Genomic DNA, 17,800 nt, shown 5'->3' on the forward strand with positions numbered 1-17,800 from the left:
TCGACGGCCGGACACGCGCCATTGTGAGCGACCGATAGAAACCGATGACGGATCTAAGAATACGCTACAATGACACAGTCGAGAAGTATCGAATGAATCTGGATATACACACAGAAACCGAATTTACGGTAATTTCGAGCCGATCCGCTTTCGATGGACTGTGGATGATAGGGGGAGAATAGCAAGTTTATACAGTTTGAAACGTTGCTTTGAGTATTGAATGAATTCCTTTTTTCTATGGAATGTCGTATATTCATATAGAGATGTTATCGTTTCAACGATCTAGAAAAATATGCAATGACCTTTTTTCACAGCTATATTTACATTTAAAAGATTTAAGTATTTTATGCAATTATGAAAAACAGAAATAAAAAATTTATTAATTTTCTCGAATAGATTTAGTTTAGATTTTTTTAAAATATTGCAAGATATTGATCCCATTTTTTTTTAATTTATTCATTTTTCTACAACTATCGTGACGTATTGAAAAGCACGAATCTTTGATTAACATATTTATATAAAATTTTGATTATAGATTATTACAATCTTATAAGCTTAAATTTATTTTAGATCAAATCTGAAAAGCATAGAAATGAATAAAAATTGGTATTCAGAATTTTTAATCTTAGCAAATATATATATATATATTTTGTAAACATATTGTTCTCGTAACTTTGATAATTAGAAATATGATATATGTTAATTTGATTATTTAACTACATAGGATTGGTTTTTCTGCATTATATCCATCTCAACGAACATCTTGCTTTTTAATAAGCGACAGTCATTCATATTTCTCCATAGCATAAAATTATATGCATCAATCGTCTCTCTCTCTTTCTCGCTCTCGCAGCTCCCGTTTGTCTTCTAAAAAAATTGCTAGTCAGCCGTCAGTCCTTTGGTTTAAGTCGAAACGTTTAACGGACGGCGCAGCTACCTGGCTTTATTTTGGGCCCTCTTAAAAGCTCGCTAAAAGATCGCTGTCTGAGAAATTAGTTAAAACTGGAACTAAGTGCCCCGGGAAAGCGGACCCGGGACAGAACCGGCGCGGAGTAAACGCGCCGATCTAAAACTCGGGCCGATCCCTTTTGCTCCACCGTCAGATATTTATCGCGGTAAGTGGGATCCGGTTAAATGCAACTTGTGATCTGATTTCTGCGGGACCTAAAAGCTTCCCTCGCCCCACCGGGGGTCGCGAGCCAGATTCATAGCGGAGATTGAACGCCGATGAAAATGGCGAAATTGTTTCGCGCGCGTGTACGAATACAATACGCGTCCGAAAAAGCACGTGGGAATATCGCTTTCGAATGATCTTCGAAACGCGAGATAAATGGAACTATATACTATGTTACAATTAAATTGATCTCGATTTTATTATCTCTTGCATGCCTTTCTGTCTATTTTATTGATTTTTGAAGAATATTATTTACAATACTTAGTTTCTCTAAAATATGACAGAGCAATTAAAAAATAATCAGAAATAAGTAAAGTAATTTCAAAAGCTTGACAATTATATGAAAACTGTTTTTTATTTCATTTAAATATAATCGGTTATATTTAGAGTTATAATATCAATTTTCAAAATTTATTCTGATAATATGTAGAATCAAAAAAATCTTTTTTTCAATTTTCATCTACTGTCCACTGAATATAAATGACGAGAAAGATACATTTTGTAAGATAATACCTATTAAAATTTTTATTTTAATATATTTTTTTGCTACAACTAAAATTAAAAAAAAAAAACAATCTTAAATGTATGATGAATAAATGCAATATCAATACCGTTGTGACTCATTCTCGTGCCGAGAGTGCGGCGGTTCCTTTTTTTCGCGAGGTGTAACGCATATCGCACAATCGGATTATAACGGTGGCGAATTTTCGACGAGGCAGCGCGGGAGCCTTTTCTATAACGGAAGGAGAACGCAAGCTCTCTCTCGTCCGCAAACGTATAATTTGCCTCGATTTAGCCAGATCGATTTTGAGTAGCTACTGTTTCGCTACAGGCGGATATCTTTTGTGGCGCGGTTTTGTGGGCGTACACTTCCCCCCGGGCTAAAACGCCAAATGGTAACGACGATACGCGGAATCGAACGCGGAATGGGAAACGGGGATTCGTTTTGTGCGCACGGTTTTCGGCCGGCGCGTCGGCGAAAAAAAAGAAACAATTTACAATCCCGGATCCGCCATTCTGGTAACCGGAAAACGTCCACTTCTCGTCTCTTTGTCGCAAAGCTAATTTTAGGGGGAGAAGAAGGAGGGGATTTGCGGAAGGAAATACTCGTAAAAAAAGAAAAATCTCTCCGAAACACTATTTTCATCAAACTGAATTCCCATCTTATCTTACGAGCGATTTTACAATAACATTGCATCATAGATTGGTTTAAAATTTTTGATAGCTCATAATATGAATAAATCGTAAAATTAACAAGAATACCGTTGGCCCGGATAGTTATCGCGAATTTATTTGCAAACATGATATTTGTTTTTAAACTTGTAAAATGAGACAATTTATTTCAATTTGTGACGTTTGCGCGAGCGATGCCGAGATTGTATGCTATTGTACACGCACAAAATGCTACAATATACGTGCGTGATCATCGAATTGACGTTACGTAAATATACCAACGCTTCGACTACAGCCAATAAAATATAAACGAGGCTTTACTTTATTGTATCGCGCGAAATTTCCCAATGACATTCATGCAGGAATAATATTTTTGTTTATCCAATGCGGTAAAATAGCCGCGAAATGAATATCTCGCTGTCGAAAAGGTCACTTGGCGTGCGATATAAATTCTTCAGTCTTCCTTAAAATACGATAAAACTTCGATAAACTTAATGTGCAAACACGATGTTGAATTTTACGTACTTGCAACACGTATCAAAAGTTAAAGTCGTCAACTTTGTCGGTTAAATCAACAATTTTTAATCTCCTTTCCTTAATGAAAACGAATCACGCCATCGTAAACTTTTCTCTTGATGCGAGACGAGAGTGCATAGGGTGCATCGTGGACAAAAGCAGGGCGTAAGGTCCTCTCGCGAATCTGCGGGGCATCCAGAAGCGTAGGAGGCTCGGCGTATAAGCGGTAAGCTTTACCTCATTTCTGGCAATTACAGGGGATGCCAGAATCCGCCGCAAGAATCAACCCACTCCGGCCGCGTGTGTGTACCATCCGCCTCTGTTTAGGTGAACCACCCCTTCGTGGTGCGCGTGTGCGCGCGAGCTCGCTCGCTCGTGTGCGTTCATCCCCTACATATACGTGTACAATCGCAAGGGCACACACACACGCACGCGCGCGTGCACGCTACCCTCGTGACGCTCGCACGTACACACCCTGGTGGGGTCGAGACACGTCATGGGAGTCCGTCCGCCCTCCTCAACCCTGCGGCTACCCCATCTAAGAGAGAGGGTTACTATCAAAACCCCTCGATTGAGCACCGCTGATCTCGCCATGTTCCTGTATCCTGGTCGCGATTGGCCATGGATTCAACGAACAACCCCGCCGATTCGTCGAATCGGGCCACGCCTCGCGAGGCTGCTGCCCGGACCACCTCTTTCGTCGGCAAGTAGTCTCTCCGGGAGTAGTTGTGTACAGCTGCAACAAAGGCCACCCCGGTAGACGACGACCGGCTAGTCCTCGTTGACACGACGCACGCTCAAGAGCTTCGACGGGAAAGACTTCATTTGACGTCTGCGAAAGTGAATGAACAAGGACGAGGTCGAATGTCATTCTGTCAAGAGATCGAAGGATACATTCCCTTTCTGTCACTTTTCCCTGATCTAAATAGGCGATCACAGTGGACGCAGGACATTCAAGAGACTCCGTTAAGAGCTCCGGATTTTGGACGATAATCCGGAATCGGTAAACGATAGCAAAGAAACAAATCACTCCTGGAAATTAGGACTAGGACCGGCGATGAACGTTTTACAAAATTTCGGTCAACGAACATCTATCTCTTATCCTTGACTGATGTTAGAAAAGACAAGTCAGTTTCGTCGACAGAAATGTAATGAGAGTGCCATGATTTGTGAAGAGGTGATAAGTGACGACGGGGATTCGTTATGAACTTTATCTCCGTGTATTAAATAAACAAACACATCGGAGTGGATACATCTATAAGATCCTATTTAATTTCGCGGACATGATCTCGTCAATCGCGATTAATGCAATCTAAAGTCCAAGACAATCTCATAAAAACAAAGATTTTAAATTTACATGCAAACTTTTTTAACCGATACCTGCGTTTTCTCTCAGTTTTATAATCATTATTGAAACTGATCAATCCCTCTTCTCTTAAGCGGTGCGTGATGTTATTCGAGATGCACTTTACGGTGAAGAACACGTGTGCTAAAAAGTTTCGTCGCGCGATTATCGAACTGTAGTGCATCTACAGAATCATTCGCGGGATCCTTAACCGGCGAGAGGATCGTCCAGCTCGAAGCAACCTCTGCGAAGAGTCCTGTGTAAGAGTTGCCGACGATGGATTCTCAGCAGTTGGTTGACACGGCTTCTCAGAATAGTCAGGACATAGTCTTACCAAAACCGACCAGCAGCACTCCGAGACACAGTATCGATGCAATCCTTGGATTGGCCAGTCATAAAAGAACTCATCAGGAGATGGAGGACACAAATCGCGACGCGCAAGAAAATACTGGTACCATAATTTCACTATTGCCATATTATTAATGGTTAACATTATTCTTATACTCTCCCTTAGATACGATTTTGGTACATTATAATGAAACTCGTTATAAAATTTTGAAATTTATTTATTTTCTGTTTAATATATAAAAATAATAACCACTTTTTCTAATATATATCCTACTAAAATTATTATGTGTTAAAATGACGTTAAAAATTTATCATATTAAAACATTAATATTGATTTTCAAATAGTCCTTAGAACTTGTCAACATCTGAGACGAAATACTATTGTGTAAACATATATGTATTTTGTAATATTTTCAAATCATTCAGCTATCGTAACAAAAAAAGACGCAATGTTTTCCCTCTTCGAACTTACAACACAAGTTTTTATTCGTATCTATCTTAGATTTCGTGCTTTTCAGTCAATCGTCCGGAGTTTGCTAAACGACGAACAACTAAATTTCACGTTGTCCGTTAAAGCAGCGTGCTTCTTTCTTAAGTTTGTCTCTACGTTTAACTGTCGAGATTCTGAACAAACAAAGGCAAATTTGCAAAAGATCTCATCGTTTTCTCGTACCGTCGGATTGATCAACGTTAGAAATAACGTCCTACGCAGAGTTTCTTTCCCCATTCTAAGGTAACATATGCAAAGCACATCAATCCACAAATTATAAAATACTCATGTCACCTTTCGAAACTCATTAATGATACAGTTTCGATCATCCGTTCCATCCCCAATTACTTTCATTCACGTCTATCCATCTGCAGTTCATTAGTCGCTATCGTATCATTAATCATTTCTTCGGTATCGCGCTCCGCCGTTAAATATTTATTACACAAATTTTATAAGTCGTTTATCAATCATTTATTAGTTATTAGTTTTTAGTTTCTTTCTTTTTTTTTTTTTTAATTATACAAGATTTTGATCTTAAATCGCTCGATTTTGTGCGCTCTTATAAAAATCAACAAGATAACTCCGATCGCATTTAGATACAAACTCTCGTGATATCATTGCCCCAAAACGAAAAATCAATGGCGCACTAATAGCCCTGACGGGAGAATGAACCGCATTTCGACCGACGGCCGCGTGTAGTTTTCCACGGAAACCGATCATTTTTTTTCGCATTTACGGCTTAATTCGATTAGCAGACTAAACCATTTCACTGTCCGTTGAATCTTGCATTCTGCCGGACAGGCACGATCAAGCGTCGCGAATTAGCTTTGCCATCCTGTCTGACAGTTGTGTTACGGGCAGTAATGCAATTTGATCGAATTTCGATTAATTATCGCTGCAGTTGTGCGACCTCAGTTCCGAGGACAAGATTTAAGAAAAACGATCGGGTAGTGAATGCAAAAAAATAACAGGAAGTCGAAAGAATAACTAATGCGTTCAAATAAATTCACACTGTACGATAATTATTTAATAATAAAATCAATAGCTATTATTAATTTATCGTAAATCGATGTAAATATATCGTTATTAATTTTATTATTGTAAAATTATTACATTGTTTCATTTGTCTATGCATCGTCGCACTCGTACAATAGTTTATACCTGGAACTAAGTTTTTCATTACAGAATAATTGTTTTGTTTACGTAGCTTAAAATATTTCTGTATATTTGGATTTTTAGCATACATGTGATGATATAAAAAAATATAAATTATTTAAACTGAAAAATAAAATTATAGAATGGTATTTAAATATACGTACACTTCACGATTAGAACATGTTATGGACCAAAAACGAAATAACGCTAATGATATAAATAAATACGTATTATTTTAGATAATAATCGTGTTCGTTGCGTGACTTTCTATCATATTGATGAGATCAATTTCACTGCATGCTACCTTTTTCACTTTCGTAAGCCGTTTATACGTTCTATTATTTAATTTATGCTATATTTTACAACTAATGGAAGTTTATTCTAACATCGAAGTATAATCGCTATTTTATATCTATTACGCCAAAATAATTTAAATTAATACTTCGCTATACATCCATAATTTATACATCGATGATTAAACGTTTGGTGAACTAAACATTTCCGAAGCCAGCCGGCCGCATATGATATTAATCATCGTAATCAATGATTAGTACATTTAAATGTAATATAAAAATAGAGAATGTTCCTAAATTCATTATCATTTTCATTATCATTTCATCCAATACTAAAATATTGAAGATGAGAAGGAGAAAAACAAAATCTTTTTTTTTAAATAATTCAATTAAATTGAAACTTAATTGCACACATTTATCTCTCTAAACTAAAATGGGACAATTATCTCTTGACGAAATATTTTGATAAAAATTCTAGATGACACGATATGAATAAACACTCAAAGTGAAACAGAATCGATACAATCATGAATGCGAACAATGCCACACGCACACTTTAGAATATAATTAGAATTTCTAATTTTCTAATATTCCATTAGCTTTGTTTTATTAAAGTAAAGGCCACGTAAAAGGTCTTGGATAATATATTATCTAATATATTGTCTAATCATTCCAAGAATTGACGTCGGTTTCCCGCGCGGAACCGGATCGCACACCCGCCGCATGTGCGGTTCCGCGTGTTCACGGGGGTGCTCGGCATGCCGAGGGCCTCTGATCTTGCAAACGTTAGCGTGTAATTGGAAAATCGTTAGTATCTCGCAACGAATCTCGTTCGTCGAACTAGACGAACTAGGCGCGCTAGCGATCGAAACCGATCCGGGCGAATCGATTATATACACACATATACGAAACGTACATCATACAATATATCCGATAATTCCTGTTTCGAGACACTCTCGTCTCTACGCGGCTCGCCTACGCTGCCCGCGAACTGTCGTTCGTGTCATTCTGAAAATCCGCGCGGGGCGAGAGTACGAGTTATCGACGCAACACTTTCGGCGAAAGGGTCGGAATCGACAAAACAATTTTGTGCCGGCGCTGCCATTATTGGTAGATACGAGCGGGAAAAGAATGGGCAAACAGCTATATATCGAATATCATTTCTATAAGCGGTATAAATTAATATTGTGTCAAAGCGCGCATATTTTTTTTTATTTATTTTTTTTTCTCGACGAAGAACAAACGCGGCCGACAGACGGATATTATCGTAATTTTTAATAATGTGTCGCATTCTCTCTTGTGTTAAAAATAGTTTTCATAATGATCTGTATAGAGAATTACAATTTTCATTAGAAATTCAGTAAAAGTAATATTTACTAATAGTAAAAATAATTTTAAATCAAATATATATGCACGTAACATAATTTAACATTGATCGATATGTAAATTATCAATCATTTGTGTTTCGGTAAATATAGCTCGCAATTTTTGATTAATTCTTAATTCTATAAAATATATGTAATGAGACTAAATATCATCGTGCAGCGTATGTGTTAGTGTATAAAACTTATCGTTTCATATGTACAATATATATTTTTATTTGGATAACAATTTTTATTAGATATTCTCAAATCAAAACAACGCATAATCTTATTGATAGTGAAAAGGATAAAAGAAATCACACACATCAACTTGAAAAAGTAAACGTGTAAAGTCGTTCTTATCTGATTTCGAACTATAATAAACCTGAATAGGCCTGTCAAATCTAATATGTTCAACGTAGGATTAATCGTCGGCATTTATTCCCAAGGATTTACGCTGATCGTTTTCGGTGAAAACTATGAAGTGGGTTTTGAGAAGGGGAGGGGAATGGACCAACCGCGAAAGAAATCTACCAAGAGAAAGACGGAGGCTGCTTAGCCAAGACCCAATCTTGTCCCGCTAATCGAATTATCATTAATTATGATACCGTGCGCGCGCGCGCGCGCGAAAAGAGTAAGAAGGTAAAAGACGAAAGGCCGCCACTAATAAGTATGAAAAAGAACGTGAGGGAGAAAGAGAGAGAGAGAAGGATAAAAAAAAGAGAGAAAAATGGGGAAGGAGATAGGTGGAAGCGGCTTTAAGTTGCTTCTTAAGAGGTGAATTGACGTGCCTACTAATGGATCGTGCCTGCCTCGTCCTTTCTCCTTGTCTCTCCCTCATCATCTTTCCTCTTCTCTTTTTCTTTCTCTACCACTCTTAACACGAGGCTAACAGGTCTGTTATCCTCGGCGAGAATCGGTTGTCTACCGTGCGGTCGCGATTGATCGAAATTAACTCGCTGGAATAACGATCGTTGTCGCGAAGTGTGCGCGAGCGCGATACACGTTATTTGTACACGTGTCATCGTGCTACATTGTCATTTTAGTATTTGTCAGATTCTTGTTTTAGCTTCTGGACTCTTAAAATAAAGTCACGTCGCATTAAGTATAAATGAACGAGACATTTAGATTTTAGATGAACGAACTTGATCGATATGTATCTTTATTTCTTGAGAATGTGATTCGCCATATTATTCTCAATTCGATACATTTTACAATCAATCTTTTCACATTTACTTTACAGCAAATATAATATAACTTACACACATAAATATATATACATATGTACGATACTTGAAAAAAATTTGTACAATATGATAATAATTTTTATAAGATTCAGGCAAGGTAAATTTTATTTTTAAAAATTTGGAATTAATCTGTTGATAACTATAAAGTTTCACTATGAGATAATAATCTTTTTTTGTATTTTGGTACATTTTAAGTGTGAATGACATTTTTTTAAATTAATTTTTATTGACCATTTCTCTGTGCATAGCTATTATTTTTAAAAGAAAGGTGAATATGTTACGGAAAATTTTGACATCGAAACTGATACGTCTGTTAATCAAATATTACCCTGCCACGGAAGTTATTTTCTTCTCGTTCGAACAGCTCACTGTTCGTAAATAATTCTCTGCTTTTACGTATAATTTTTCTAATCATTAATATAAATCGCAGTACATACAGTATTGGAAGAAAATATTGCAACTTGCGCTTTCCAATCAATGGAAAGGATAAAAAGTGTAAGATGAATAATGATAGGATAAGCCAATTGAACGATATATTTAGTCGAACAAATGTGAAATCGCTTTCAGTGCGCAAAGTCAATCCCGCGACGTGATATGAACAGTGATGTTAACACGTTTCATATTAATTCTTCGTTGTATTACGAGAGTTTCCCACCAATATCTGTCTAATTCCTTTTAACGCCGTGCTAATGTCATTAACTTTCCGCTTCGTAATTTCATCATCTGCCTCGCAAGTTTCACAATTATTCTGTCTAATTCAATTCCCGATATCAAGTCATCTTCCCCGAGTCGTAATTAATCGTGCGCGCGACTGATAATATCTATGCTAATTACAATAAATTACCGCGACAAATTATTCGCGACTATCTCGAACTTGTATGTGTATATGTGTGTTACCTATCCTCATAAACAATATCCGTACAGCAAAATTGATTTATCTAAAAAAATTTTATCAATCTATCATTCTCTCTCTCTTTTGTTCAATAAAATAAAATTAGCACAAAGTATATATTATATTTGTATTTTAAAATAAAAAAAAAATTAAATGATTTCTTCATAAAATAAAGTGTCATTGCAAAACGTGTTAATGACAAGAGTGCTAGTATCAATTGTTTCGTCAAACGGGATAAATTATGCCCGTAAATTCATACCCGAAATACTTTATCAAAACGATTATCTCACGAATAAATATTTCGTTGTTTTACCTATTCTCTCTTGGAAAAAAAATCGTATTTCCGTCCGCGACATGACTCGCGTTATCACAATTTCATTATTTATCGCGCGTGTGTATGTGTATTATATCGCTCCATCTGATTCGAGATTGTGGGAAATATTTACGACCTAGCTTTTACACCGCTAAATTGACGCTAATCTGATCGCGGACTCTGATATATGATCTACCTACATTTATCAACTTAAAATGCAACATCTACATTTTGCAGCAGGCGTATCCGCAATATAAATCAATATCTATATTAATTTACAACGTTACACATTCATTCGACGCATATTCATTTAACGTATCCCTTTTTGATTTTCTCATCTTCTCTTACTTCGAGATTCGAAAGGTCTCAAAAAGCAAATAGTATCACACGCAATCACTTTCTTTTAATTTTATTCTTTAATCCTAAATAAATATTAACCGTCTTTCACTCGGAGACTCCTCTAAATTAAAACTTTTTGTAGCATTTTAAACGAGAAAAACCTAAAACCTCTAATAATAAATATCCTAATGCACGATATTGGTAATACTTATATTACAAAAATCTATATCACGATTTTCTACGGAGACGTAACATAAGGGCGTCGCGAGTCGCGTCGCGTCGGGCTAGAGCGCCGTACGTAAAAGCGCTTTGTTAGGGGGAGTAATTTCGATCGCGTGACAATACGCGGGTGCGCAACCATGGTGGAGGGGCATCGACGATTACATGTAATTTTATACCCCCTGTTTATCGCTGGGACCACCGTCGTTTTTCGCCTGCAAACATTTCGCACTTACGATTCGATCGCAAATAAATTGTAGAAACAAATAAATTGGAAAAACAATCACTGATATTTCTATTGCACTCTCTCAATTTGCAAGGGCATTAAATGAAAATTTTTAAACTAATTTTTATTCTTTGAAAATTCATCATCGGAGATACCAAATGGCAATAAATGGACACAAATTTCTTCGATATAATAAAAGCAGATAATCAGAAAATAGCGAATAAGAATGATTAACCAATAACGAAAATTATCATATATATATCCCGATATTCTTTCTTAGAAGAATAATTTTTATAATAAAAAATATATCACTAAATAGATTGCATACAATATTGTTTTATTTACGTATTCGAGAATCAATGCTTTCGTAAATATTATTTCTCCTCAACAATTTTTAACACAATAATCGTCGCGAGATCGATCGATCTAATCGTGATTTCAACGCTACGTAAAGAAGCGTGTTTTTCGCGGATACGCCAAATACTTTTCCTATTTTCGTGAAAGCGAACGAGACGAGAACGCGCGACTCGCGCCATTCCGCACTGATTTAACCGGATTACCGTTGGATCAAAGCTTGCGAGAATAGTAATTGGCGCATAAGTGTCGCCGATCAATCGTACACCGGGCATCGTGGAATCTATTTTACTGCGCTCGGATGTCGAAGTGCCTCGTGATCGATAGTCGACTACGCCGAGACGGAAATCTGCATATATAGATGTAGATATATAGGGAATATGTGTACCACATCGTACAAGACGGAGAGGGAGGAAAGCGAGAGATATGAACACGAGCAAGGATGAGAGAGAGAGAGAGAGAGAGAGAGAAGGAGGAATACAGATGGATATATATACATAGATAGGTATGGAGGAAGTAGAGAGACGCTCGCGGTGCAGTATTGGCGTAATTTGTGCAGCGATTAGCAATCGGTACGTCATTACCACGATTAATATTGACGCCTGGATAATTCAGGACATACGCGCGCGTATGTGTGCGAGCCGTCAGTCACTTTACCGATCTGGGTGCGTGCGTGCGTGCGTGCATGCGTGCATGCACACGTGCAAATATCACACGCGTACAGGTCTTTCTGACTGGCTCATAAAGCAGGCACGCATATGTACGTACGCATACACGCGCAACACGACGCGATGTCGGCAAAGATATCCCAATAAAGCCCGCGCACGCCACCGAACAATTAAATTATTAACTAGTAACGATAACGAGGGGCTGACCGCGTTGATTACTATTGTAACGAAGGCACCATTAAGAATGTATCCATAAATCGCGCGAAGGAAGTGTAAACAAAATAAATCGTACTCCCGTGTCTTAACGTGTGTAAATTAGGCCGCAAATGTCGGCTGCGCAAATTTTAGTGTAATTACCAAGTGTCAACTCCCCCGGGGATTACCGGGGCGACACGTGCCGTGAAATATCGAAAAACTAGCGTCCGTGAAGTAGATAGTCATCGGCGATGGTTGTAGCCGCTCGAGTAGACGTGACAAGATTGTCCGATGCTGAGAATTAATTGGAAGCAATGTCAAATTTATAAAATATGCAAGGATTCGAGAAAGTAAATTTTTAAATAAATTTAAGCACGATATAAAGAAAGTCTGTATTCTTCATTTTGAAATAGAGAGAGAGAGAGAGAGGATGTGAACGCGAGATCTTAATTTACTCTTATCATTTATTTTAAGAATAATATTTTTTCACCAAATTTCGAAAGTTGGATTTTATTCCGTCACACATTGTTTCGAAAAGATTAAGTTGATTTCTTTAAGTGTTACATATTTCTTAACATCTTCTCGACTGTCCGATGGTTGCGTACGTTGACTCGTTTAGACGGAAATTCTATCCTCGCGACAAGAACCCGATGACAGCTTAAGAACCTTGCTTCGAGCTTTGTTGAGACACGTGCATTCGTCGTCGTGTTCCGACGATATAATTCGATACCGGTACGCGAATAATCGACGAATCCGATATCCATCTTGCCGGGCAAAGATTAAACGCGAGAGTTCTCTCGTTTTTCGCTTCCTCGCAAACAGCTTACGATGCCTGTGTGAGCCTGTGTTGTAACAACGAGGAGAAAAGAAACTGCCTTGATTAAGAACCTTACGCCAATTTACAAAGTAATTTACTCATACGCTGTGTTTTGATAACGCGATTATCGTTGCTAGATCGGCATCGGTCATCCTGAAATTTAATTTATTACAGACTTAGGAGGGAGAGTTTTAATGTAACGACTCTTCGAGGAGGAAATATAACCCGTTTACATTCGCTTGCGCCGATAAAGAAAAACCGCGCCCTGAGATATCGATCAGAAACCAGTTCGCTAATTTACGCTCTCTCTCTCTCTCTCCATCTCCATCTCTTTCTCTCTCGCTTTATTAATCGCCCGTCAATTAACTGGACTAACAGCTCCCGATGATCCGAGTTCTCCCCGTGTGCTTTAAATAAATTAAATTTGCTGGAAAGTATTGGCCGGCGTTAAGTACTACCGTTTCTCTAACGCGATAATAAAAACACTCGTCCGCCGTGTCTCGAGCGGGCAAAAGAGCACCGTCTCGCGGGCGGAGACACCTCTCGAGGATCGATACGTGCGTCGGATTAAAGAGCGCGACAGGTGACAGTGGCTTTTACGAAGAAATTTCCGTCGAAACTTTGTGCCGCGCAAAGTGGCCATTGCGTTTCGTTCCGGAGATAAAAACTGAAAGAGTCGGGATGGGAGAGAGCGGGTGAAAAGAGAAAGCGAGAAAAAGAGACAGAGAAAGAGGAGGGTGACAAGGGAAGAGAAGGGAAAAGAAGGAACGACACCGGTGATGGTCCACGAGAAGACAAATTCTGTAATCCTCTTTGGTCGGCGAGCTAAGCCCTCTATGTGACGGCACATACCTTTCCTCTTTCTCTTATTTCCCCTCCTGTTCTCCATCTTTCCTTGTCTCGTCTTCGTCTCCCTCCTACGCCCGATCAAGGAAATTAGATTCCGAATCGACAGCCGTGCTTAAGTACAAACGACGGCGTGGTATATCCTGCATCGAATATCGAGCAGTATCCATGAGAGAATCTAAGAAATCTTTCGTTCCTCTCGTAAGAAATTCTCTATATCATGCGCTTGAGAAACATTTATACTTCGCAAAGAAATGCTCAATAAGTTTGTAATCGAAATGCAATTGCATAGAATATTGATCAAATTCAACAAATAAAAAAAATATAGTTTCTTTCTAATAAAATATCTTGCAATATAAAAGCTGCTTTTTATATGTTCAAATTTGAAAATTTTTTAACATCTTAAAAAATAAGAATGAAAATAAAAATAAAACAAAATTAATAAAATCATTGTAATTTATGCTGAAATAGAATTATGATATCACTATCACAGTTAAACGTATTCGTTTTAGATATGCATTAGCGTCACGGATTAAACGATTCTGATTACGTGACTTTTCCTCAGGCGAGCTAACTAAAATAGCACGGATCGAAATACTAATCATTTTGGGCATCTAGTCTTTGATTATGAATACCGCGCTGGGCGTATCAATATTGAACAGGAAATTCAATTAAATACGCGGCGAACTCTAATATCCATATTCCACGCGGCGTATCGTCGAGTTTACAAAATCATCGCGCGTCTATCCTCCTTCATCCCTGATATCGTTGATCTCGCGCAATTTTCGTATCGCCTATCAATTTTCACATCATTCACTCTGCCTTATAAACGATTGTTAACCTCCCGTGATTACAAAATTGAGGATAAGCGATGACGAGAAACATTTCGCGTTTTAGCGATATAACGACATTACGAAGGAATTTCAAGCTTCTGCAAAATTATTGTCCCGAGATATCGGTTAACTTATTGATAAGCTGATGATCCGATAAGCGCTCGAAAAATTGTCATTGTGAAATAATATTGAATTACGAATGTCTAAAAAAAATCGCGAAGATTCATTGGTTTTATGTAACCATCTTGACACTTGATTGGCGATTGACCGGCTTCTCGTTTTATACGCCAAAGATTCTCTTTTAACAAATGCCAACGGGACGTTAATTAATTTGGTCGGTATTCGGGGATATCATCGTTCGCGACTGATATACGAAAGCTCGTATATTTGTTGCAATCAATTCGTTTACCTCTAATTCATCATTCGCGACATTTGCTCGCAAATATATTAAACGCGCGCTTTGGGATATATGTGGTTTACATTACAAACACATGGAAACGAACTGAACCACCAGTCTAGCCGCTTTTAATAAGCACGTAACAATGAATAACTTTTGACATATTTGATATGATGATTTTTTTCAAATTCTACTTCGCACAATCATGTCGCTAAACGGCGAAAAATTTTACTACACAAATATCTATGATATTATTGGTTCAGATAACAATATTCTGTTGCATTGTAAACAAAATATTGTCTGTCAAAATTGGGATACTTTATTAGAATACGCCATGCGAAATATGCACATGTGCATATGGTTTGACTCATTTGGATAATAATTTATATTCTAATACTTTTATCGAAAAACATAAACATTCCATATGAGATGTAAATTCTCAAAAAGAATATTCTGTGATATGCAATGATAATATTAGGTGTCTATATTAGCATAAATTATTTAAAAAGATTTAATTAAATCACAAAATATTTATGATACGTAACTCTTACAAGCCCTGAAGATGGCTTTTAACATACGATCACTTTGAATAATACAAGCAATAAGACAACGTAAGAGCATTATTTAGCCTTTTTTTAACTCCGATAATTCAGCTCGATTTTACATCTCACTCGCAGACACAAATCTGCGTGTGCTATCATTCTCCCGGGAATGACGCGCGACGCATTAACTCGCTGCTAACGCGTTTCTTCAATCGACGCCTTAACTCGATTAAGCCGCCTAGAAGAATCAAAGGGCCCCCACGGCGTTTTGAAATTTATCAGCGATCAGTGTTGGCCCATTAGAGTCGGTGGCCGACCGAGGACCACGAATCTTTCTCTCTCTCTCTCTCTCTCTCTCTCTTTCTTTCTCTTTTTTTTCTCTCCTTTTCCTGACCCGTATGCATCGTCCATTACACTATCTGGTCGTGTCAATCTCTTAAGTAGCTAGAAGCGACTTTAGCTAGGACTTTGCATCTGCGCGATACCATCTTCTTCGTCGCTCGTGAACGCGAAATACCGGCGACTGTCTTGCTCATCTCTCTCGGAGATCGTGTCACAAAATTGTTGCTCAAGATATCTCTATTGGTGCCGATGAGAATACGGGAGGAAACGGGGGAAATGTTTCAATTATTCTATACTTTGATCACATTATACATAAGTAGAATATTTTTTATTAATACAATATAAATAAATTTGTTATTAATAGTATAAAATTTGATATTACACAGGAATAAATATAAGTTTTCCGTTATTTTTCTTTCTTTTTTTAAGGACTTAGAAATTTATAAAACTATAAATCTCACGTAAATTTTAGTCCGCATTTAACCGGCCCCAATCTCAATTCTAATCTTCGGTACTCGAACAATGTAATAATTTTTCGAATAATAGTGTCGCGTTTAAACGAAAATATAGGTCGTTCGCAACAATATATGTACCCCTCGATATAACGGGGCGGCAAGTAGTAAGAGCAACCCACCGCACCGCCACGTTGCATCTGCCCCGTAGGATTTAATCACGATAGTTACTCTGTCCCGACCGAAACCAATTATTGCACAGACGTATCCGCGCGCATATACACGAGGCATCCAGTTATTCGAATCAGACGTGTATACGCCTACCCGCATCACAGAAATCCGCTTCTGCAAATATCCGTACGATTCGAGCGATCGTCGCGCGCGCAAACAATACGAGTGTTTCGAACTCATTTTCTGCCTCTTTCAATTTTATAATTCATACAAATAAACATAAAATTGCTCGCGTGAACGCACCTCGCGTGATATGTCAATCATTTATTTGTAGTTATTTAAAAACTTTGCGAAGAATGAATAATCACCGCTCCACATGCTCTATTTATATACATATTTTTAATAATACATATTTAAATTAATTGAAAATAATTTCTTGTAGCTTTTTTCAAGTTTCCTAGATACGTTTTTACACGAAAATAACGACACGCAACTTCCAGGTGTAAATTTCCAACTTCTATACTCAGATGTCGGATGAAATTTCATGCAGAGCGGGTATACGAATAAACTTTTGACATGCACGCATAGTTGTACGCCTTCCGGAAAGCTAAATTAAATTAGCTGATAACCTTTCGCCATAATGCATCTGCAAACATTTGCAATTTCTGTCTTGCAATCCCGATTGGCCAATTATAATTTACCGAGAGATTCAAAATAGCGATGACATTGTTAAATTTCCTATATCGAATCATGCATTGTTTCTGAGGGTGGGAGGATTTATTGTTATAAATATATTCATATAACAAACATTTAGAAATAAATTTGCTCGATATTCATAAATATAAATTATTTTCTTCTTATCATTTTCTGAAAATTTTAAGCATTTTCATTAATGGAAGACATTAATGACATTTGGACATAATGCTGAAATAAATTCTTATTGAATCACATCGTCATAATAAAAACGCTCTACAATATCAACGTTTTGGGGATTCTAATTTTAATGTTTCTTAAAATTATTAAGTATTCAGATTTTCCACATGTAAACATACATTACAAAATTATATATTTAGACTAATAATCTCTCATCAA

General features: G+C 37.3%; 1 protein-coding gene across 2 annotated transcripts in view; it reads left to right on the forward strand.

Annotated features, from left to right (window-relative positions):
* Positions 1-3,630: 3,630 nt before the first annotated feature.
* LOC138940134 (retinal homeobox protein Rx1) overlaps positions 3,631-17,800 on the forward strand; it is a 43,080-nt gene continuing 28,910 nt past the window's right edge. For both annotated transcript variants that reach the window (XM_070308686.1, XM_070308687.1), the window contains exon 1: positions 3,631-4,659. In XM_070308686.1, coding sequence (XP_070164787.1) covers positions 4,485-4,659 — 175 coding nt within the window. In that variant the 5' untranslated portion in view covers positions 3,631-4,484. The remainder of the gene's footprint in view (positions 4,660-17,800) is intronic.

This window comes from Polyergus mexicanus, unplaced genomic scaffold (assembly GCF_030449975.1).
Source record: "Polyergus mexicanus isolate NDT 795.1 unplaced genomic scaffold, iyPolMexi1.0 SCAF_16, whole genome shotgun sequence".
Lineage (NCBI taxonomy): Eukaryota > Metazoa > Arthropoda > Insecta > Hymenoptera > Formicidae > Polyergus > Polyergus mexicanus.